The 24,709-nt window shown below is 38.4% G+C and overlaps 1 protein-coding gene across 8 annotated transcripts in view; it reads right to left on the bottom strand.

Annotated features, from left to right (window-relative positions):
• LOC121373371 (tight junction protein ZO-1-like) overlaps window positions 1-24,709 on the bottom strand; it is a 136,652-nt gene that overhangs the window by 94,197 nt on the left and 17,746 nt on the right. Inside the window, exon 1 of one of the 8 annotated variants that reach the window (XM_041499988.1) lies at window positions 6,452-7,708. The exons of the other annotated variants lie outside the window; for them this stretch is intronic. Within the exon in view, the coding sequence (XP_041355922.1) occupies window positions 6,452-6,547 (96 nt within the window). The 5' untranslated portion in view covers window positions 6,548-7,708. Of the gene's footprint in view, window positions 1-6,451; window positions 7,709-24,709 lie in introns of those variants that run through there. 8 annotated transcript variants of the gene reach the window in all.

Raw genomic sequence — 24,709 nt, 5'->3', positions numbered from 1 at the left:
CAAGGGATCTTTTATATGCACCATCCCACAAACAGGACAGCACATACCACAGCCTTTGATATACCAGTCGTGGTGCACTGGCTGGGACGAGAGATAGCCCAATGGGCCCACAGACAGGGATTGATCCCAGACCCACCGTGCATCATGCGAGTGCTTTACCACTGGGCTACGTCCCGTCCCCTATTTCCAACAAAGAGAACTGTAGGTACATTTTTTTACCTGTCTCTCTGCCTGCTCCCCCCCCCCCCTCCCTCCACACACTCTTTCTTTCCTTCTCTCTCTCCTTTCTCTCTCCTGTCTTTCTTGCTTTCCATCATGTTATAATTTGTTTATATCCAATTAAGGTTCAAGCACACTGTCCTGGGCACACACTTCAGCTATCTGGGCTGTTAGTCCAGGACAGTGGGTTAGTTTTTAGTGGTTAGTGAGAGAGAAGTCAGTGTAGTGGTCTTACACCTACCCACTGAGTATTAAACTTGTTCTGGGTGGAAGCCAGTACCGGGATGCGAACTCAGTACCTGTTAGATTTAGGTCCGATGGCTTAACCACGACAACACTGAGGCCATGTTTTTTCCCCCCTCTCCTTCCTTTTATATTTTAAACAGATCAACACCATCTCACAAATCACTTTAAACCAATTTAACACGAAGTCACTAATTACACTAACACCAAGATAACACCGAGTCTGTAATTACCATGTAACCAAATTAACACCGCCGCACTAATTACTTTGAAAACAGGGTTTGAAAGCAATTAACTCAAGTAGTACAGATATTAAGCACAGAACCTGTATTTTTGTTGAGGTAATTGACTAAATAAACAAGACTTCACAGAATGCAGTTGTCATACTTATACTGTTTACAAACCAATATATTAATTTTAGACCAGCCCATCTAAACTTGTGCCGAAATTATATTATATTAATAATTTATATAAATTAGGAATGTTAATATTTTTCTTTACAGGCGCAATCTAAATTTATTAACCCCAATTTTCCCCTCTTTTAGACTTTTGGTGTTAATATTCAAAATTTCATAACTGACCGTATTTGTTAGGTTATCCGTGTCCCGAGTCAGACCCCCGATCCTATGGGAGGCCGGACCCGGGATAGGCGTGTTCGAAACCCTAGTGGTATATGGACACGTTAAACCAGTTACTAAGCTAAGCGACAGTCAGGTATCCCTGTCCCGAGTCAGACCCCCGATCCTATCGGAGGCCGGACCCGGGATAGGCGTGTTCGAAACCCTAGTGGTATATGGACATGTTAAACTAGTTACTAAGCTAAGCGACAGTCAGGTATCCGTGTCCCGAGTCAGACCCCCGATCCTATGGGAGGCCGGACCCGGGATAGGCGTGTTCGAAACCCTAGTGGTATATGGACACGTTAAACCAGTTACTAAGCTAAGCGACAGTCAGGTATCCCTGTCCCGAGTCAGACCCCCGATCCTATGGGAGGCCGGACCCGGGATAGGCGTGTTCGAAACCCTAGTGGTATATGGACACGTTAAACCAGTTACTAAGCTAAGCGACAGTCAGGTATCCGTGTTCCGAGTCAGACCTCCGATCCTATGGGAGGCCGGACCCGGGATAGGCGTGTTCGAAACCCTAGTGGTATATGGACATGTTAAACTAGTTACTAAGCTAAGCGACAGTCAGGTATCCCTGTCCCGAGTCAGACCCCCGATCCTATGGGAGGCCGGACCCGGGATAGGCGTGTTCGAAACCCTAGTGGTATATGGACATGTTAAACTAGTTACTAAGCTAAGCGACAGTCAGGTATCCCTGTCCCGAGTCAGACCCCCGATCCTATGGGAGGCCGGACCCGGGATAGGCGTGTTCGAAACCCTAGTGGTATATGGACACGTTAAACCAGTTACTAAGCTAAGCGACAGTCAGGTATCCCTGTCCCGAGTCAGACCCCCGATCCTATGGGAGGCCGGACCCGGGATAGGCGTGTTCGAAACCCTAGTGGTTATGGACACGTTTAAACCAGTTACTAAGCTAAGCGACAGTCAGGTATCCCTGTCCGAGTCAGACCCCCGATCCTATGGGAGGCCGGACCCGGGATAGGCGTGTTCGAAACCCTAGTGGTATATGGACATGTTAAACAAGTTACTAAGCTAAGCGACAGTCAGGTATCCCTGTCCCGAGTCAGACCCCCGATCCTATCGGAGGCCGGACCCGGGATAGGCGTGTTCGAAACCCTAGTGGTATATGGACATGTTAAACAAGTTACTAAGCTAAGCGACAGTCAGGTATCCCTGTCCCGAGTCAGACCCCCGATCCTATGGGAGGCCGGACCCGGGATAGGCGTGTTCGAAACCCTAGTGGTATATGGACACGTTAAACCAGTTACTAAGCTAAGCGACAGTCAGGTATCCCTGTCCCGAGTCAGACCCCCGATCCTATGGGAGGCCGGACCCGGGATAGGCGTGTTCGAAACCCTAGTGGTATATGGACACGTTAAACCAGTTACTAAGCTAAGCGACAGTCAGGTATCCCTGTCCCGAGTCAGACCCCCGATCCTATGGGAGGCCGGACCCGGGATAGGCGTGTTCGAAACCCTAGTGGTATATGGACACGTTAAACCAGTTACTAAGCTAAGCGACAGTCAGGTATCCCTGTCCCGAGTCAGACCCCCGATACTATGGGAGGCCCGACCCGGGATAGGCGTGTTCGAAACCCTAGTGGTATATGGACACGTTAAACCAGTTTCTAAGACTAAGACAAACCAATATGCTAAACTGTATCAAACTCAGTTAGCAAAGCGTTCACAAAATGCTAAATCAATGTTTAACAACACATTGCCATAAAAACACACAAAAAACCATCAACTATTTGGGGTCAGCAGTGGTCTAACAAGTTTAATAAATCATACTGTGGCAATGTTGGGGTGTTAAAAGGTTGGAACTGAAAGTAGGAGTCAATGGAGGAGCACGGGAAGGGCTCAAGGAGAAGGTTAAAAGTGGGAGACAAATTATTACTATGAGCCAATGAGAAATTGTTTAAACCAATATTGTATTTTTATTTCATGAGTGATTAACTGTACAGTGTACTAGGGTATATTCCTTTTTGGGGGGTGGGGGTTGTATGGGCTTTTTTGTGTGTTTGTGTATCTGTGCGTGCGTGTGTGTATATATGTATTATGCAGACCCTGTGTTAAAGATACCTGTGAGTTGAAAAAACCTCAACAAAGTGAGTCATGGATATAACCACAATGACGACTTTCTCTGACGATGCAAAATCTTAAACAAGCTGAGTCAAAGAAAACAATTTTGTGTCACTACTGCTCACTGTCAGTTAATCTCATCATTATCAATCATCATCATCATCATCGTCACCCAATATTAACTTTTAAATAATTGGATACGAACATGGAACATAGCTGCTTTAGTTTTAAAAAAAGTTTGTTTGTTTTGTTTAACAACACGACTAGAGCACACTGATTTATTAATCATTGGTTATTTAATGTCAAACATTTGGTCATTTTGACACACACACAACACACACACACACACACACACACACACCACCACCACCACCACCACCACCACCACCACCACCACCATTGTCTAGGACTGATTATGGATCGCACCTACCCATTGAGTCATTAAAACTCGTTCTGGGTAGGAGCTGATACCGTGCTACGAACCCTATACCCACCAGCCTTATGTCCGATGGCTTAACCATGACACCACCGAGGCTGGTTATCCTAATAAACTAACACAAAAAGATCTAGGTTATATCAAGAGTAGAAAAAACCTAAACAAACTGAGTCATTGTGTAAACATTATGATAAAACACTGTGTACTATACACTGTTCATATGTATACAGTTGTATGTCCAGCCATCAATATTTGCTCCTCCCTGCTGCCAAAGATTAGGGCTGTTTCACTGTAGATTATGTGGGAGGGTATCTACATTTATCGCATAATAGGCAGTGTTATCCGGTGTTATCAAAGTAGGGTATCTACATTTATCGTATAATAGGTAGCGTTATCCAGTGTTATCAAAGTAGGGTATCTACATTTATCGTATAATAGGTAGCGTTATCTAATGTTATCAAAGTAGGGTATCTACATTTATCGTATAATAGGTAGTGTTATCTAATGTTATCAAAGTAGGGTATCTACATTTATCGTATAATAGGTAGCGTTATCTAATGTTATCAAAGTAGGGTATCTACATTTATCGTACAATAGGCAGCGTTATCTAATGTTATCAAAGTAGGGTATCTACATTTATCGTATAATAGGCAGCGTTATCTAATGTTATCAAAGTAGGGTATCTACATTTATCGTATAATAGGCAGCGTTATCTAATGTTATCAAAGTAGGGTATCTACATTTATCATATAATAGGTAGTGTTATCTAATGTTATCAAAGTAGGGTATCTACATTTATCATATAATAGGTAGCGTTATCCAATGTTATCAAAGTAGGGTATCTACATTTATCATATAATAGGTAGCGTTATCCAATGTTATCAAAGTAGGATATCTACATTTATCATATAATAGGTAGTGTTATCCGGTGTCGTCATTAAATAAACAATTTCCTTTTGTTATCCAATGTAATTAAAGGATGTGATATTTTTTAGATCGCATTCTCTCAGAATTTGATGACTTTGCAAATTAGATGCAAATTAGATGTAAATTGATCAGGTCACAGCACTAAGTTTATTGACATTTAAGCAAACATACTATGATAAAACTCCATAACTGACGTAAATTTATTCATAGGCATCAAATAAAAACACTTCAAAAGCAACTTTACAACAAGCGTCATGTACTAGTTTATGTTTAAGTAAGGATATCCAAAATGATGTCATTTAAGTTTAACGTCATTTTCATTCCAAAAAAACACTGTGTCACGTAATCTTACATCATCTGACTGGAATTAAAGTTGCTTATAGTTATACAGTTTACAAAAACACACTGGTATTAAGCTTGAGATTATATGATAAAGAGATTATTATCCCTGTGTGTTTGGGTATCATCAATATTATATACTGTAAATCATAAAATGTTACCGATCGTAAAATTACACCGAAATACAAATAAGTGACGCATTAGCGACATAAAACTTTAGCACGGTCATACAAAGAAAAAAAAGAAAGAAATGTTTTATTTAACGACGCACTCAACACATTTTATTTACGGTTATATGGCATCAAACATATGGGTAAGGACCACACAGATAATGAGAGAGGAAACTCGCTGTCGCCACTTCATGGGCTACTCTCTTCAATTAACAGCAAGGGATCTTTTATATGCACCATCCCACAGACAGGGTAGTACATACCACAGCCTTTGATATACCAGTTGTGGTGCACTGGCTGGAATGAGAAATAACCCAGTGGGCCCACCGATGGGGGCAAGGTCATCATATCAGAAACTGAAAAAATTAATAAGGTTAATTAAGCAGAGATGCCAACTCTAGTTGGAGTGTCATAGGAATCCAGGCCTTCAAAAATAGGAATCCCACCCCCCAAAATAGGAATGTTATCAGTGATGGCTCAGGAGCACGTTTTTCGACATTTTGGTAAAGTCAAGTTCAAGGCCGTACCCAATCGGCAAACATCGGAGCTGTTCGGAAGATCGACTGCTAGACTGATTTATTCTATATTGCCACCAACTATGCAAAATTATGATTTTCTTTCTAAAAATCGGAATTTCAAACAAGACAATCATAATAGCATAATCTATGTAATTTGTAATGATTCTGCCAAATTCGTAATGGTTGGCATCTTTGCTTAAGTTGTAGGATCAGCTGAAATAGTATTTTTTTTACCAATTCTGGCGTTATGCAGCTTACATCATCATCATTATTATTATTAACTGGTTTAACATGTCCATATACCTCTGGGGTTTCGAACATGCCTATCCCAAGTCCGGCCTCCGATATCATCAGATACCGGTATGACGTTGCCTGACATTTTAATTTTTTTTAGCATTTATTGAAAAATAAACAATCTTGCGTTGGTACAGCTGGACCAATGGGATGACGGTATATTGTAATGAATGTACTGAAAATTCAATTATTTTAAAATAAATTAAATAAAAACCAAATCAAAATTGTAGTTCAGTATATTTATTTGACAAACCAGTGAACTATTTTGTATGTAGCACAATGGCAAAATCCTGACTTGATGCACGGTCGGTTTGGGATCAATCTATATTGGTGGTCCCATTGGGCTATTTCTCATTCCAGCCAGTGCACCACAACTGGTATATTAAAAGCCATGGTATGTGCTATTCTGTCTGTGGGATGGTGCATATAAAAGATCCCTTGCTGCTAATGGAAAAATGTAGTGGGTTTCCTCTCTAAGACTCTATGTCAGAGTTACCATATGTTTCACATCCAATAGCTGATGACTAATTAATCAACACTCTAGTAGTGTCGTTAAACAAAACAAACTTCACTTGACTATGTAGGCTGTGTCACTTACCTGTTGAAGATCTGACCAGCTATTCCAGATGTTTGTGTTTTTAAAGCTGTGAAGATCGTTTAAACTGCGACTCCAGCGGCGGTCGTTATAACTCATCGTGAACAAACACAAGATGTCGCCCACAATTTGATATTGCCACAGAAAAACTAAGTACTCCAAAACTTGTTATACAGAATTTTAAATCTATGCAGAGTCTGAACAGTCACAAACACTGACAATTTGATATTGCCACAGAAAAACTTGATACTCCAAAACTTGTTATACAGAATTTTAAATCTATGCATAGAGTCTTAACAGTCACAAACACTGACAATTTGTCATATCCACCAAAAAAAACCTTAATAATCCAGAAATGTGAAATTCCAAATCTAATTGTACAGCTTAAAATATTACCGAAATATTTTTGGGGAAATTTCCATTCAGAATTGTGTGTAGTAATAAATATACTTCATATCTTTTTGGTAAAAAAAAACCCCACACGTTAAAAATTACTGTAATAATCCATGTTTTATCCAAAGAAAACAGAATCCAGACATTTTTGTATGATCCATCTGCACAGTTGAAAATAAGTCAATTCTTTTCTGGTTAAAAATCAAACAAAAAATCTTAATAAAACTGTACATACACAGTACTGGTATGAAAAATTAAACTGTTCTATTTGCATTGATCATAAAAAAAAACCCACACCTCCAAAACACTGAATAGTTGTTTTATAAATAACAAAAATTCTAGCTCTCCTTTACACAAAAATAATCCAGATTCTAAATATTTGGGGGTTAAAAAAAAATCAACAAATTATAATCCACACGAAAAGAAAAAAAAAACAGCAAGTGATTCACCAAAAAATGATCATATCTGTAGGAAACTCCGTCTAATTGTTACATCCACCAGAACAATTTCACAATGGACCAGCCATGTTAAGATGTCGTTTGCGTCACAGGTATTGTAAAATTTACAAGAAAACCGGCAGCTACAACAGACGGCAACCCTCTTCAGAATGACAGGTGACACATCAGGGTGACAGGTAAGTTACCTGAGCACACCTGACAGGTATTCTGTTGAAGAATTCGTCAACGTTGACAACTTTAACCATAAGTCACCGTACATCCAATAATGTCACCTGTCCATACACGTACCTGGCAGGTATTTTCTTTAATAACGCATTATATTGATGATTTGTGTTAATACACCTTTAGACATCAATCAAAATGCCGGTATGTCTTACAGGTAGTCTTATCTAGAACTCATTGAAGAGGTTAACATTAACCTCAATAGCTAGCAAAACATGTATAATTTATTAGTATTCTTATCTAGAACTTGTTGAAGAGGTTAACATTAACCTCAATAGCTAGCAAAACATGTGTATAATTTATTAGTATTCTTATCAAGAACTCCTTGAAGAGATTAACATTAACCTCAATAGCTAGCAAAACATGCATATACGTTATTGATATTCTTTTCAATAACTCGTTGATGATTTTAATATTAATAAGTCTTGTCAAAAGTCTATACCTATATATCTTACAGGTATTCTAGAACACAATGTCGACAAAACACCTGTATATCTTAAATGTATTCTTTCTAAGAATTCCAATGTCCTGCGAAATATCTGTATATTTTATAGATAATATGGTATTCCATTCAATGACTTGCTGACGAATCTTATATTAATACACATGCACATCCATCAATGTCCTGCAAAATACATGTATATTGCATACTGTTACTCTTCTACAGAACTTCAATACACACCCCTGCATACTAGTATTGTGACTGAAAACATGTTATTTTAACAGTAAAAGTACCTTAGAACATCCAAAACAATACATGTGGACACCTGCCAGGCAATATTCTGTCTAAAAGCTTGTAGCGCGGACAATGTAGCACTGACAATTTTAACACCAAATCACTTTCTCAACATCCATGCAGTGTAATACCTGTGCACATCAATATTCTGTTTTGAAAACTTGTTGACAATTTTAACAATAATATACCTGTGTGTACCTGACAGGTATTGTTCTTCCTACGATTCAAACTCTATCCACAGTATCAAAACAAACTCCAACAGTATCAAAACACACTCTGACAGTATCCAGTGTAATACCTGATTATTCAGATACTCTGTTTGAAATCTTGTTGCCAGATAATATTGTAATAACAATTTGCACTAACAAGTCTAACACCAATACACTCCCATAGGTATTCTGTTTAGAAATCTTGTTGACGATTTTAACAACACTATATCTCTGTCAGATATTATTGTACGGTAATGACTTGTTGCACTAACAAGTCTAACACCAATACACTCCCACAGGTATTCTGTTTAGAAATCTTGTTGACGATTTTAACAACAATATATCTGTGTCAGATATATTCTGATAACTTGTTGCACTGACAGCTCTAAAACAAATACTCTCTCCCAGGTACTCTGAAGTCTTGTTGACAGTTTTAACAACAATATATCTGTGCCAGATATTATTGTACAGCACTGAGAAGTCTTAACTCTAATACACTCTCCCAGGTGAAATTTTGTTGATGATTTTAACAATATATCTGTGTCAGATATATTCTAATAACGTGTTGCACTGAAACGTCTAACACCGATACACTTTCACAGGTATTCTCTGTGAAATGTTGACGATTTTAACAACAATATATCTGTGTCAGATATATTCTAATAACGTGTTGCACTGAAACGTCTAACACCAATACACTTTCACAGGTATTCTCTGTGAAATGTTGACGATTTCAACCGTAATAATAGCCCTTACAACACCTCGGTAATCAGGAATAGGTAAAAAGTATAAAGCCCGGCTCGTCTCGCATTCTTGACCGGTCAAGCAGATCCGAGACGGAACTCCAGCTACTTCTGTCTGTGTGGGGACTTATTTCGGTATTTCCTTTGAGATGGACATAACTGCAGGTATTTTGTTCAGAGGCCCTCTTAGGGTAGTTGTGACCTAATTCTTTCTGGCAGTTACAAATCGCAGAGGCATCTAACGAACTGGGGAAATGTCACGTCAAAAATGTGCACTATGTGTTAATTAACTTTAAAATTAGCACGCTGCCACTAAATTGCAGGTGTGTGTTTGTGCAAGGCCTGTTTAAAGCAGGAGTGGAGATTTTTTTTAGTCGGTGGTTTTATGTGTTTTTAAAGCTGATCTCATGTACCACAGCAAGATGTGTGTTATACAATAACAGTTGTATTCACTGGCAGATAAACAAACACAAACAGAAGAGGCCCAAAAGAGGTTTCCTCGATAAATTTCCACCTGTAAAGTGCATTTTATAAAAGTACATGAAATTAATCTGTCCTGATTTCTAATTTTAACCAGGACTGATCCAGAAAATTTCAAATTGACAAGCTGAAAATTTGTCATGATTCATGCTTCTGTAAATCCCAGAGATGGTTACTACTGGGTTGGGTTGATATGGTTACAACTGGGTGGGGTTGATATGGTTACAACTGGGTGGGGTTGATATGGTTACTACATGGTGGGGTTGATATGGTTACTACTGGGTGGGGTTGATATGGTTATTACCTGGTGGGGTTGATAAGGTTACTACTGGGTGGGGTTGATATGGTTACTACTGGGTGGGGTTGATATGGTTACTACTGGGTGGGGTTGATATGGTTACTACAGGGTGGGGTTGATATGGTTACTACTGGGTGGGGTGGATATGGTTACTACTGGGTGGGGTGGATATGGTTACTACAGGGTGGGGTTGATATGGTTACTACTGGGTGGGGTTGATATGGTTACTACAGGGTGGGGTTGATATGGTTACTACTGGGTGGGGTGGATATGGTTACTACTGGGTGGGGTGGATATGGTTACTACAGGGTGGGGTTGATATGGTTACTACTGGGTGGGGTTGATGTGGTTACTACAGGGTGGGGCTGATGTGGCTACTACAGGGTGGGGTTGATGTGGTTACTACTGGGTGGGGTTGGTGTGGTTACTACTGGGTGGGGTGGATATGGTTACTACTGGGTAGGGTGGATATGGTTACTACAGGGTGGGGTTGATTTGGTTACTACTGGGTGGGGTTGGTATGGTTACTACTGGGTGGGGTTGATTTGGTTACTACTGGGTGGGGTTGATATGGTTACTACTGGGTGGGGTTGATATGGTTACTACTGGGTGGGGTTGGTATGGTTACTACTGGGTGGGGTTGATATGGTTACTACTGGGTGGGGTTGATTTGGTTACTACTGGGTGGGGTTGATATGGTTACTACTGAGTGGGGTTGATATGGTTACTACTGGGTGGGGTTGATATCGTTACTACTGGGTGGGGTTGATATCGTTACTACTGGGTGGGGTTGATATGGTTACTACTGGGTGGGTGGATATGGTTACTACCTGGTGGGGTTGATATGGTTTCTATTGAGCTGGGTGGATGTAGTTACTACTGAGTGGGGCGGATATGGTTAGTACTGAGTGGGGTGGATATGGTTACTACTGGGTGGGGTGGATGTGGTTACTACTGGGTGGGGTTGATGTGGTTACTACAGGGTGGGTTTGATGTGGTTACTACAGGGTGGGGTTGATGTGGTTACTACAGGGTGGGGTTGATGTGGTTACTACTGGGTGGGGTGGATGTGGTTACTACTGGGTGGGGTGGATGTGGTTACTACTGGGTGGGGTTGATATGGTTACTACAGGGTGGGGTTGATATGGTTACTACTGGGTGGGGTTGGTATGGTTACTACTGGGTGGGGTTGATATGGTTACTACTGGGTGGGGTTGATATGGTTACTACAGGGTGGGGTTGATATGGTTACTACTGGGTGGGGTTGATATGGTTACTACTGGGTGGGGTTGATTTGGTTACTACTGGGTGGGGTTGATATGGTTACTACTGGGTGGGGTTGATATGGTTACTACTGGGTGGGGTTGATATGGTTACTACTGGGTGGGGTTGGTATGGTTACTACTGGGTGGGGTTGATATGGTTACTACTGGGTGGGGTTGATATGGTTACTACTGGGTGGGGTTGATATGGTTACTACCTGGTGGGGCTGATATGGTTACTACTGAGTGGGGTTGATATGGTTACTACAGGGTGGGGTTGATATGGTTACTACAGGGTGGGGTTGATATGGTTACTACTGGGTGGGGTTGATATGGTTACTACTGGGTGGGTGGATATGGTTACTACCTGGTGGGGTGGATATGGTTTCTACTGAGCTGGGTGGATATGGTTACTACTGAGTGGGGTGGCTATGGTTAGTACTGAGTGGGGTGGCTATGGTTACTACTGGGTGGGGTTGATATGGTTACTACCTGATGGGGTTGATATGGTTACTACAGGGTGGGGTTGATATGGTTACTACCTGATGGGGTTGATATTGTTACTACTGGGTGGGGTGGATATGGTTACTACTGGGTGGGGTTGATATGGTTACTACTGGGTGGGGTTGATATGGTTACTACCTGGTGGGGTTGATATGGTTACTACAGGGTGGGGTTGATATGGTTACTACTGGATGGGGTTGATATGGCTACTACTGGGTGGGGTTGATATGGTTACTACAGGGTGGGGGTTGATATGGTTACTACTGGGTGGGGTGGATATGGTATACTTCTGGGTGGGGTGGATATGGTTACTACCTGGTGGGGTTGATATGGTTACTACTGGGTGGGGTTTGATATGGTTACTACTGAGTGGGGTTGATATGGTTACTACTGAGTGGGGTGGATATGGTTACTACTGGGTGGGGTTGATAGTGTTACTACTGAGTGGGGTTGATATGGTTACTATTGAGTGGGGTGGATATGGTTACTACTGGGTGGGGTTGATATGGTTACTACTGGATGGGGTTGATATGGTTACTATTGGGTGGGGTGGATATGGTTACTACTGAGTTGGGTGGATATGGTTACTACTAAGTTGGGTGGATATGGTTACTACTACTACATGGGTTGGTGGGTTTGGAATGGTTATTGCTGGGTGGGGTAGAGATATGGTGGTGTGGGGTGGGAATGGTTGTTGCTGGGTGGGATAGAGATATGGGGGGTGGGTTTGGAATGGTTATTGCTGGGTGGGGTAGAGACATGGGTAGGGTGGGGTGGTTTTGGAATGGCTACTTTTGGGTGTTATGGAAATGAGAGAGAAAAATTGAAACATGAGATTAATATGGATAGAAAGATGTGATAAAAACAAACTAAAATGACAGTTTAAACGTGTGTCAGTTTGCATGTAACCTGTATTGGTGTCTGGGGCATCGAGTAGTGATGTAACGCCACAGTGATCTAACAGTAACACTTCCACTGTAAATGTCAACCTGTCACACGGACTCCATTGTAAACAGCCTGGGAGTTTATTGCAGGGCTTGAAATTAACAAACAACCAGAGGCAATCTGTGCTCAAAATAAACAATATGCTTTCTGATAATTGGATTCACAAGCACTAGGGCTGTCCACCGTAAAGTATTATACAATTCATGACAGCATTCAGCAATACCACCACCAAAAAAAAAAAGTTGTAAAATTGACCGTTCACCATATTTTAACAATATAAGGTACTTTTAAGGATTGTCTGTTATTTCTTTTACATTCATCAGGGTACATGTACAGGGAATATTTTGTTTTTAAAAAACTGATTATCAATATTTCTAGTCAACTGAAAATTGATTACAATATTTCTAGTCAATTGAAAATTGATTAGCAACTACTGTTTAATGTTTTAAAATTATGTAGCGATCTCTGAAATTTGCATAGTTCCCTGATATATTACCAAAACAATCATCTGCAAACCGTGTGAATCGGCAAAGCTGTTCACACATAAGACTTGCAGATGTTTTGTTTTGATCATACCCAGATCGACATAACACAAAATACTTATCATTAAATTTGAAACATACTAACATTATTTTATTCTGAATATTTATTTAGGGTTTTTCAAACAATAATGCTCAGTAAGACAAACTACCAATATAAAGTGTCATCATCACATAATGTTCCTTGACAAGGTTATTTTTATGTTTATCTACAAATGAACAAACTTGCATTGTTACCACTGGGGGGGGGGGGGGGGGGGGAGAGACATAGCCCAATGGTAAAGCGTCCACCTGATGTGTAGTTGGTCTGGGACTGATCCACGTTGGTGGGTCCATTGGGCTATTTCTTGTTCCAGTCAATGAACCATGACTGGTATATCAAAGGCTGTGATATGTGCTATCCTGTCTGTGGGATGGTGCACATAAAAGATCCTTTGCTACTACTAAAAAAAAAGTAACAGGTTTCCTCTCTATAACTATATATCAGAATTACCAAATGTTTGACATCCAATAGCAGATGATTAATAAATCAATGTGCTCTAGTGGTGTTGTTAAATAAAACAAACTAACTTTTTCTGCCAATGGACCAATAGGATAATGTTAGATTGTAATGAATATAATGGACATTTAATTATACTTTGTTATTATATACATTTAATTATACTTTGTTATTATATACATGTAATTATACTTTGTTATTATATACATTTAATTATACTTTGTTATTATATACATGTATACTAAAAAAAGGGATCTTTTATATGCACCATCAACAGACAGGATAGCACGTACCACAGCCGTTGATATACCAGTCATGGTGCACTGGATGGAGTGAGAAATAGCCCAATGGGCCCACCGATGGGGATTGATCCCAAACCGACCGCACATCCAATGAGCGCTTTACCACTGGGCTACATCCCAGCCCCTACATATACTAAATTGCCATCACATGATGAACCGAATTTCGAGGGCTGCACTTGTATAATTAATACCAATACCTGCATTCTAGAACTGCTTCCAAGTTTCTAGTTTTTGCTTTAAAATGTGTGAAGCAAAGATTACTCCCCACTGAACAAGCTCAATTTTCAGCCTTGTATTGGAGAAACCTGTTTCATTCACAACATACTATGAACCACTGGAGTTTGAACTTCTGATTAAACCTAAAAGAGGCCTATAATCCACCCGAATGAGACACTGGTTTTCACACAGCTAGTCGTACAATACAGGTATATAATACAGGTATATATATTACACACGCTTGGGTGATCAATAAGTCATTGGTGTGTGAAAGGTGCACTTTAATATCTTACAACATAATTAAGAAAGTGCATATAGTGTCCAGATACATCTGTTTTTGTCATGACTTAAAGTGTAATTGTTCTTTTAATATAAGGGGTCATCCATAAAGTTCGAACACCCAGAGGGGGAGGGGTGGGTGGTTTCCTAGAGTGTAAATACACCACTGTGTTCTAAAAATAAAGCCAGTTAGCTGGATTTCCCACAGTTAAGCCCCGGGCTGCTTAAATACAGAAAATACTACTTGGAGAAAATAAAGTTTTATCTAAAATTTGGCCCAGGGCTTAAATTAAGAAGTTGATTTTTTATTTTTTTTTGTTTTCTATAATAAAGACAAAAGGTGCAAGTAATGCTAGTCTCAGACTACCAACTGCCACGACAAAGTTGGCCAACTTTCTGCTGTCACGACTTCCATGATGGTTCAGATGCTAGTCAGAGTGCTCTTACAACTCAATTGTCATCATATAACCAATTAGTTGTTAATATGAGCGCACCTGTGACGTCGTAAGTTGGGAAATTAGAATGTAACCATCAAGTTGGTCAACTTTCTGCAGGCAGTTGGTAGTCTGGCACTAGCATTCGGTACATAATAATTATCGTTCTATGACAACCTTAGTCACATGTAAAACATGTTTTAATATCAAAGGAGGGGGCAGTTATTAATTTGACTTTAATTGAGAAGAGGCAATGCATATATAATACATGTACATTCTAATCACTTCAGTTTCATATTTCAGGAAAGTGAAAAGAAGACTATAACACATATAAAAGAAAACTGTTTGTGTAAGGTCATTTTAATGATGCTTACTTCATGTGTAATTTCTACTTAAATTAGCGTGACTAAGTGACAACAAATCTATAATTTTCGTATTATCTATTATTTAAGAAAGTAAATATTATATTTACTTTTTAAAAATATATATATAATAGTGAGCTCCGAGGTCTAGTGGATAAGCTTCTGAACAACCAAGTTGATGACAGTGGTTCAAATCCAGTAAAAGCTGGCTCACATTTTAATTCATCTTTCTCATCTATCATTCTTTCTAATGACTCTGTGTACTTCCCTGCACCCACCTAGCATACTTGTCCTCTTCCGCCAATAAAGCTGGTCTGACCCACGGCACTAACAACCGCGGTAGTAACTACTGATTATTCTCTGAAGTGGTCAGATTAAGCCCACAGCAAAAGCTAATGGGAAATGGCATGGATAGCCACAACAGACAAGCACTGGGATGTGGAGATGGACAGCAAAAGAAGTTGAAAGATAGCAGCTGCCACTTCGGGAAGAAATGAGATGGAATTCAAAGGTGAAAAAAAAAAAGAGTGCAGTGGAATAGAAAACAAATATATATACTGACGTCCAAAAGAAACTACACCAAGAAAAACTGATTTAATTTCCATTATAATTTGGATAATGGAAATAAAATGGTGATTAAACATGTTTCTGCTTTTAAGGAATAAAAATTTGTTCCCATTGTGCCAAAACCCCACTCTCATGAATATATATGTTTAAAACATGCAACATATTTAATTTTTTCTTTAGTAGTCTCTTAGAATATTGGTATCGGGTTTTTTGGACATCAGTATATAATACTGTTCAATTTGAAGGTGTTTTCATGTATTATCTTTATTAAAAAAAATTATGTAAAGGTAACAAAATACAACATAGATAACTATGATAATGCATCTTTAATTCTAGTACAGTTAATATTTGTCATTGTAAAATTTCTTCTATTTTTAGTAGTAAATATGATATCATTTGTTTGTAACCTATGGGAGACTCTTGGTGAAAAGTACTATAGGCTTAAAAAGCTATAACATTTTCTGTTTTTAAGCCCATGGGCTTCATTTTGCATGGGCTTCAGTGCAAGAAATCACAATATGTTCCCTAGGAGATAAGCTTTTAATCCCAATCAAATCAAAGTTTGTTTTAAACATTTAAATAAACTTAACTTGTATTATTTCTTGAATGTATTAAAATTACTGGTGTGAAATATTTCGCAATCCATGTTCCTAATTGTATCCAACAAACTTCTCAGCATGGGACATCGACGTTAAAAGTTTGTTTTGTTAAAGTTTTCTTTGTTTAACGACACCACTAGATCACATTTATTTATTTATCATCAGCTATTGGAATTCAAACATTTGGTAGATTGGACATACAGTCTTTGAGAGGAAACGTGCTCCATTTCCTATTAGTATCTTTTATATGCACGATCAGAATTTGAAATTAAAGTTTGCTTTGTTTAACAACACCACTAGAGCACTTTGATTTATTTATATAGTCTTAGAGGAAACTCAATATATTTTATTAGCAGCAGCAAGGTATTTATATGCATCCTCTCACAGACAGAATAGCACATACCACAGCTTTTGATATATCAATTGTGGGGCACAATTTGGGATGGGAAAAACCCAATCAGATAATGGGTCCACAGTAGGGTTCGATCCTGCGACTATAGCACCTCAGATGAACCCTCTACCGACTGAGCTAGACCTTGCCCTACCAGTAATGATTTAAACTCAACACCAACAATAAGTGTCAAAAATTAAAATGCCGTTGTTTTTTTATTGATTTGTGATATAAGTATCTTTTAGAAATACACCAATAAAATCTATATTAATTTAAAGTCCCCAGCTGTATTATTTAGTGTAAATATTCAAAATTGTCTCTATAATTTTCTGCCCCAGAACAGACCTCTAGCTATCCAGAGGTTGGCCCCGGGACAGACATGCAAGCAGCTCTAGTGGCATATGAGCATGTAAATAGTGTACCCGAACCCGAACCAACATTTCTTTACCAATTCAACAAATACAGTCTGGAAAATCTGTGGCCAACTTCAATTTTTGATTAGCTAAACAGCCCAGTAGATCTACATGTACAAAATGCATGCAATTTTCAAATTAGCTTTTTGGTGATTTAATAATGATAATATATATTTGTCAAAGGCAGCTTATATTTAAAAAAACAAAACAAAAAACCCATCTCCCTCATCAGCAACTGGCCATTGTAATACTACTAAACAGTTTAAAAGTTAATTGTCGGGAACATGCGAGATAATGGTGAGAGGTCGCAGGTCAGTTATTTGTGGGTGAAAAGTCACCATTGGCACCTGCGTGATGTTTGTTTTTGTCATGGATTTCTGTCCCAAGCTTGAGAACCCGTGGAAATGTCACATCCTGGCTATTGTCTTTGAACATTCCACAAATTATACCCATTATTTCCAGTTAGCACATTTATGATAAAAAAGGAGAGGTTTTTTTCCCAGTTTTTGCCAGGAAAAGTGAGTTATCATTCCCACTCTCCTCCATACTGCCCTGGAAAGGTTTGCAATTAAATTTTAAATACATTTCATTTGAAATTTCCTGGCATCATTTAAGGAAAGTGATTTTCAGCTGGGCTTGATGTTGCTCATGGCAAAAACTGTTTTTTGTTTGATGTTAAAGTTAAAGTTTGTTTTAACGACACTACTAGAGCACATTGATTTATAAATCATCAGCTATAGGATGTCAAACATTTGGTAATTCTGACAGTTTTAGAGAAAACCGCTACATTTTTCCATCAGCAGCAAGGGACATTTTATATGCACCATCCCACAGGCAGGATAGCACATACCATGGCCTTTGATATACCAGTTGTGGTGCACTGGCTTGAACAAGAGATAGCCCAATGGGGACCTCAATATAATGTCCTGGTTATCTTTGTCACACTAACATCTTGTGAAACCCTATCTTTCAACTTCTGTTGCCGTCAATCCTCCAAATCCCAGTACTTGTCTCTCTTGTGGACATGGCATGTTTAGCCGTCAATCCTCTAAATCACAGTACTTGTCTCTCTTGTGGACATGACATGTTTAGCCGTCAATCCTCTAAATCACAGTACTTGTCTCTCTTGTGGACATGACATGTTTAGCTGTCAATCCTCTAAATCACAGTACTTGTCTCTCTTGTGGACATGACATGTTTAGCCGTCAATCCTCTAAATCCCAGCACTTGTCTCTCTTGTGGACATGACATGTTTTGCCGTCAATCCTCTAAATCCCAGTACTTGTCTCTCTTGTGGACATGACATGTTTAGCCGTCAATCCTCTAAATCCCAGTACTTGTCTCTCTTGTGGACATGACATGTTTAGCCGTCAATCCTCTAAATCCCAGTACTTGTCTCTCTTGTGGACATGACATGTTTAGCCGTCAATCCTCTAAATCCCAGTACTTGTCTCTCTTGTGGACATGACAGGTTTTGCCGTCAATCCTCTAAATCCCAGTATTTGTCTCTCTTGTGGACATGACATGTTTTCTAAAAACACTTTTCAATCAATGTCCTCTAGTGGTGTCATTAAACAAAAACTAGGAAACATTTTGCTACACAAGTTTCAAAGATTGCTACACAATTCTATAACATTAAATACCAGTTAACTAATCAATTTTTACTGGACGAGACATAGCCCAGTGGTATAGCCCTCGCTTGATGTGTGGTCCATCTAGGATTGATCCTCATCGTTGGGCCCATTGGACTATTTCTTGTTCTATCCAGTGTACCATGACTGGTATACCAAAGGCTGTGGTATGTGCTATTCTGTCTATGGAATGGTGCATAAAAAAGTTTCCTTGCTACCAATGAAAAAATGTAGTAGGTTTCCTCTCTAACTTGTCTAAGACTATGTCAAAAATTACCAAATAGTTGACATCCAAAAGCCGAAGATTAATAAATCAATGTGTTCTAATGATGCCATTAAACAAACCAAACTTTCACTTTAATCAATTTTCAATTCATTACAAATATTGCTAATCAAAATTTTGAAAACAAAATTTCTCTAAAAACTTCCTTTAACTTTGGAGGCATGCATGGTACTCAATATTGGATTCTGCCTATATATATGCATCTAACTGTTAAAGGGACAGACCCTAGCTTCTACCCGTGAAAATTAACACTAAGTTTAGTTAATCTACAAACCTGTAACACATTTGGATAAAGTTACAATTGAGAGAAACATGAGTGTTTTAAAAAATATGAGAAATGCATTTTGTGATATTAAAAACACCAGGACGACCAAAAATACTTCGAATGTACAGAAATTGATAATCTAAACCATAAAATCAATGTAAAGTATGATTTCAGTTATGAAAAACGGCTATAATAGTCAAAAATATGCCTTAGTGTTTAAAAACTAGGGTATGTCCTTTAAGTGGTAACACCCTGTTTCACCTTCACATTGTGTGGTGGTGAGAAATCCCACCCCCTACAAAAATAAATCACTGTCTCCATAAGAAATATCTGGCAAACACACCAACCAAAAGCAATAACAAATAAAATACTTACTGCAACAAAAGTTGACTTCAACATCTTTCTAAAAACTCATGTCCCCCTTGTCACAGTACAGTAACGGCAGACAAATTAACAATCACAGCAAAGTGCAAAACTACATGTACATATATACGAAAGCTGCAGTGACTATAGTAGTAACTGGCCTAGGAATAATGTAATGTCTCAACATGAGCTCAGTAACAGGGCAACCTGTATTAGTAATTGAGGAGATTGGTCGGCCCTAATTAAAATGGTTCCATAGATATAAAAGGATGTAAGAGGGGCTGGAGGGGGGGGGTCAGCTTCAATTCTCGACTGATAAATCTTGCACAGAGCATCACAAAAATTACAAGTTGTGGATCTGACATAGTAAATCTATTTACTGTGAACAACAACAACTAATGGACTGAAATAACCAGATACCACCGACCTCAGTGGTGTTGTGGTTAACCATCGGACATAAGGCTGGTAGGTACAGGGTTCGCAGCCCGGTACCGACTCCCACCCAGAGCGAGTTTTAACGAATCAATGGGTAGGTGTAAGACCACTACACCCTCTTCTCTCACTAACCACTAACCACTAACAACTAAACTTCTGTCCTGGACAGACAGCCCAGATAGCTGAGGTGTGTGCCCAGGACAGCATGCTTGAACCTTAATTGGATATAAGCAGCTACATGTGTCTATAATGTCTAACTATAATATATCACCTTTAACATAAATATATAAAACAAAATTCATTGTAAAGTTATAGACAAATATTTACTGTATGATAACAAAGTATACCACCAAGTTATTAAAATAATGTTTTGAATGCTCTTTAAATTGATATAAATATGTTCAAAATTATATAATTAAATTTTCTTTGCGTCTATACACTTTACGGCAATCTGATTGGTCCAGAAGTGCTTACTTTTTTTCATTCATATCTCGATGAACCCCAAAAAATTAAGCCACGCCTACTACCCCACTCCCACTGACTCGCACTACTTTTGTGCAACAAGCCGGATTATTCTGGCAATCATATTTAGATATTTTGAAGAAAACACACGTGAAAGCTGCGAAAAATGTATACGATAAATTAATGGAAAATGCTACAGCAGAGTAGACATATGGATCTATATATGCATTGATTAAAAAAAAACACAACAAAAAAACCTCTTCGCTAATCATGACATGAATCTGGGTCGTTGGCCAAAGAAATCATGTAGGAAACTCCACACCTGGTAACTTACTTGTAAGCGATGTTCTACAGCTGTTGCCGAAAATTAAATGGTTCCACCGACAGCATAAATGTTAGACACATTCCCTTCATTCACTTTCATAAAATATAAACTAAACACGAATAGGACAATTCCTTCCAATATAACTAAATGATTCGTAAAAAATGCACAGCAACTAGAGGAAATGACGTCATTTACAAAAAATCACCTGATTCAAGTAATAGTGAATGAACGTTCGCATTCTTACACAACATAAGTATCAATGAAGTTTACACAAACAATACTACAGGCGTATTTAAAGCTAAACAAAATAAATTCAGTTATGTATTGTTAAAGTATGCATATAAATTTAATTATAAGATTTGGCCACAATTATTTTTGAGTTCATGCAAGTATGAACCGAAAAAACGATATGCACATAGTATGAGCCCGCGTAGGGGTCAATTCTTAAATAGCTTTACCTTTAGTATGTTTAATATAAAAATACACTGCACTGAGTTGATTACTTGCAGTCACAATGCATCGGTTGTAAATGCTCGAGATACGTTCCAATGATGGATCATAATTGAAAATTGATTTGCTAGGCTCTATACCGATATTATAATTGATTGTCGCTGAAAATGTTAACTGTAATTGTTATTACAGTTTTAATAATGGAATTGATGTATATGTGCAGCAGTTTAGGTTTGTTATCATGAAGAAAACAGATACTGAATACAGTGTGCGATTTTGGTTTAAAAAATTTACGTGTCATAAGGTCCCCCTGTTAACAAATCTTTCGAGCCCGCCACCAACCCAGCGAGCCCTGCCATGCATCTCCAGTAGAACAGAAGATACACTAAATGTCTTGCATGAAACCATGGAAAAGATCGCTATTCAAGACTGTGGTTTCACATGATTTTGAGATACATATATATTGACTGTGTCATTTCGAAGAATCATTGTAATTTGTACAAATAATTTTTAAGATCCATGCAGGCTTATAAGCTAGCCAATTTAGGAGTCTTATATGATTTTTGCGAGCCTCGGGCTCCCAGATTCTCTCCTCAAAATCACACACTACACTGAATAGGTAAACTTAGTGAAATGTACAACAAATCTACAATGTGAACACAACAATAGGTACATGGCCCTAACTAATAACTGAAATCATTGTTAAGCTCATATAATTCTAACTGATTATAATTGCAGCTCGCCATTTAAGAGGAGCTATCACTCTCACTCCCCATCACTCCCCTATGACTAGTTTAAAGGGGAGCTATCACTCTCACTCCCCATCACTCCCCTATGACTAGTTTAAAGGAGAGTAATTTTTAGTGGTTTAATGTGCACATTCAGAACAAGCTGTTATAATTAACTGCTATATGGCCACTGTCAGCTCCTTTGTTCAAGATGAGAAAAGTTGCAAATTTGTTTTTTCAGCTCACCTTATAGCATGTGCATTTTTATATTATGGTATCAGTATGGTAATATCTCAAATGGCTCCCCATAATCAAGGTTATGCAAGCAACTAATTACTCCCCACAATTTTTTTCATGGCGAGGTCTGTAATGAAAGTTGATTGGTTGGTACAAACTGATTATAACTGATGATCGGTGATGAAATTCCAACCAATTCCCAACACTTAGTAAATGCTCTGAAAGCATGCACTAACCGCAACAGATAAAATTAAAATTTGTTTTGTTTAACAACACAACTAGAGCACACTGATTTATTGATCATCGACTATTGGATATCAAATATCTGGTAATCTGACATAGTCTTAGAGAGGAAACCCACTACATTTTTTTTCATTGTAGCAAAGGATCTTTTATATGCATCATCCCACAGATAGGTCTTGTCTGCACATACCATGGCCTTTGACATACCAGTCGTGGTGCACTGGCTGGAATGCGAAATAGTCTAATAAGCCAACCCACGGAGATTGATCCTAAACCAACCACAGATCAAGTGAGCACTTTACCAATAGGCTACGTGCCGCCCGTAACTGCAACAGATGTCAGATGCAACAGCCAGACCGCATCCAGTGTGTATCCAGGGGTTTATACAGGAGTCTTCACCAGGGTCCCATGTCTGACGAGACTGGGAAAATTAGTGGTTTATTCACAGTTGCACAGGTGTAGGAAGGTGTGTGTGTGGGGGTGTGTGGGTGTTACACACATACATATATATAAATACATGTATAAATATATATAAACCATCGCTGCTACACCAATGAGTTGTGATGATGTTTAAGCCAGTGAATGATGCATTGCACCATTGTTAACTTCATTTATTGGAGCAGACATAATTAAAGAAATATTTACATGTCAAACTGGGAATTTCCTTTGGGAAGGGGTCTATGTTCAGTACGACAGACTGCGTGAATAAATGGCTGGAATCAACCGTAACTGAGTAGCACGTGGAGCCTCGTGTGGAGCCTCCTCGCATTCATGCTGGTCCAGCCTGCATTGTTTTTCTTCAACAGGGAGAGATAACAAGAGGTGCCCAGCCCAGGAGAAACACAATACCCCGGGTAACCGGACACCGCTGGCTGTAAACACTGGTGTGTGTGTGTGAGTGTGTGGCTTGTAGACACTGATAACAGTCTCAACTCACAGCAGCAACTAAACCTGTACCATATCACTAGTATATACCAATGTTACATTTTAAACAGTAAATACACATCATTTACATTTAAACATAACAAAATGATGTTATATTTAAAAAGTAAATAAGCAGTATTTAAATTGAAATGTAACAAAATAATGTTATATTCAAAAAGTAAATAAGCATTATTTAAATTTAAACATAACAAAATAATATATTTAAAAAATAAATAAGCATTATTTAAATTTACATTTTAGTTTAATAAAAATTGCAGATATCCCATGACAATGCAAATTTTGTTACATAACCAGTTCATGGTTTTATTTCTAAAATTTGACTTGCCGCCCATGGCTTTGACTTTGGGAATTTTGTGTCGTTTTACAAAACAGAGGAGAGAATTTTCATCTTATTAAACCAAGTTAGATTTTAAAAGAGTAATGCTATACATATATATGTACTTGTATTTATTCAAATTAATACAATTTTTTTTATATCTCTTTTGTGTTATGAAATGTTATGGATGAGGGAAGGGGTGTTTGTCAAGTGTTACGTATCAATTTCAAACTATATCTGTATATAATGATTAACAAAAGGAATATCTACATTCAGATTGGGAATGTTTTCAGTCCAAAATTGGGAATAAAAAACGACATAGCCTTTAGTGAATGGTGGGGAATGATGCCAACTATCAGTCTAGAAACATAGCTGATAAAACCCTGCAGTTTATAATCAGCTGTTATTCAACTGAATGAATAAATTTGCATAAGAAATTGGAGGAGTTGTTGTTTATACAGTAGTGGTGGTCACCAGTAGTATAAACTCACACAACAGTGTGTATACATCACAGTATCATTTTGTTATAACTAAGCAAGTCCAATTTGGATATTTTTCAAGAACTATTTCTACAAGTGTTATTTGTATACACATTTAACTTCGTAGACTCAGTTTGAACCCATAGAAAGAAGACAGTAAGTTTGGTTAATCTTAAAACCTGTAACACATCTGAATAAAGATGAAATAGAATGAAGCAAGAGTTCATGGTGTTGAAATAGGGAAATTC

This window comes from Gigantopelta aegis, chromosome 5 (genome assembly GCF_016097555.1).
Source record: "Gigantopelta aegis isolate Gae_Host chromosome 5, Gae_host_genome, whole genome shotgun sequence".
Classification (NCBI taxonomy): Eukaryota; Metazoa; Mollusca; class Gastropoda; order Neomphalida; family Peltospiridae; genus Gigantopelta; species Gigantopelta aegis.
Note: the sequence above shows the minus strand (reverse complement) of the source record. Positions and strands in the feature narration are given on the sequence as shown.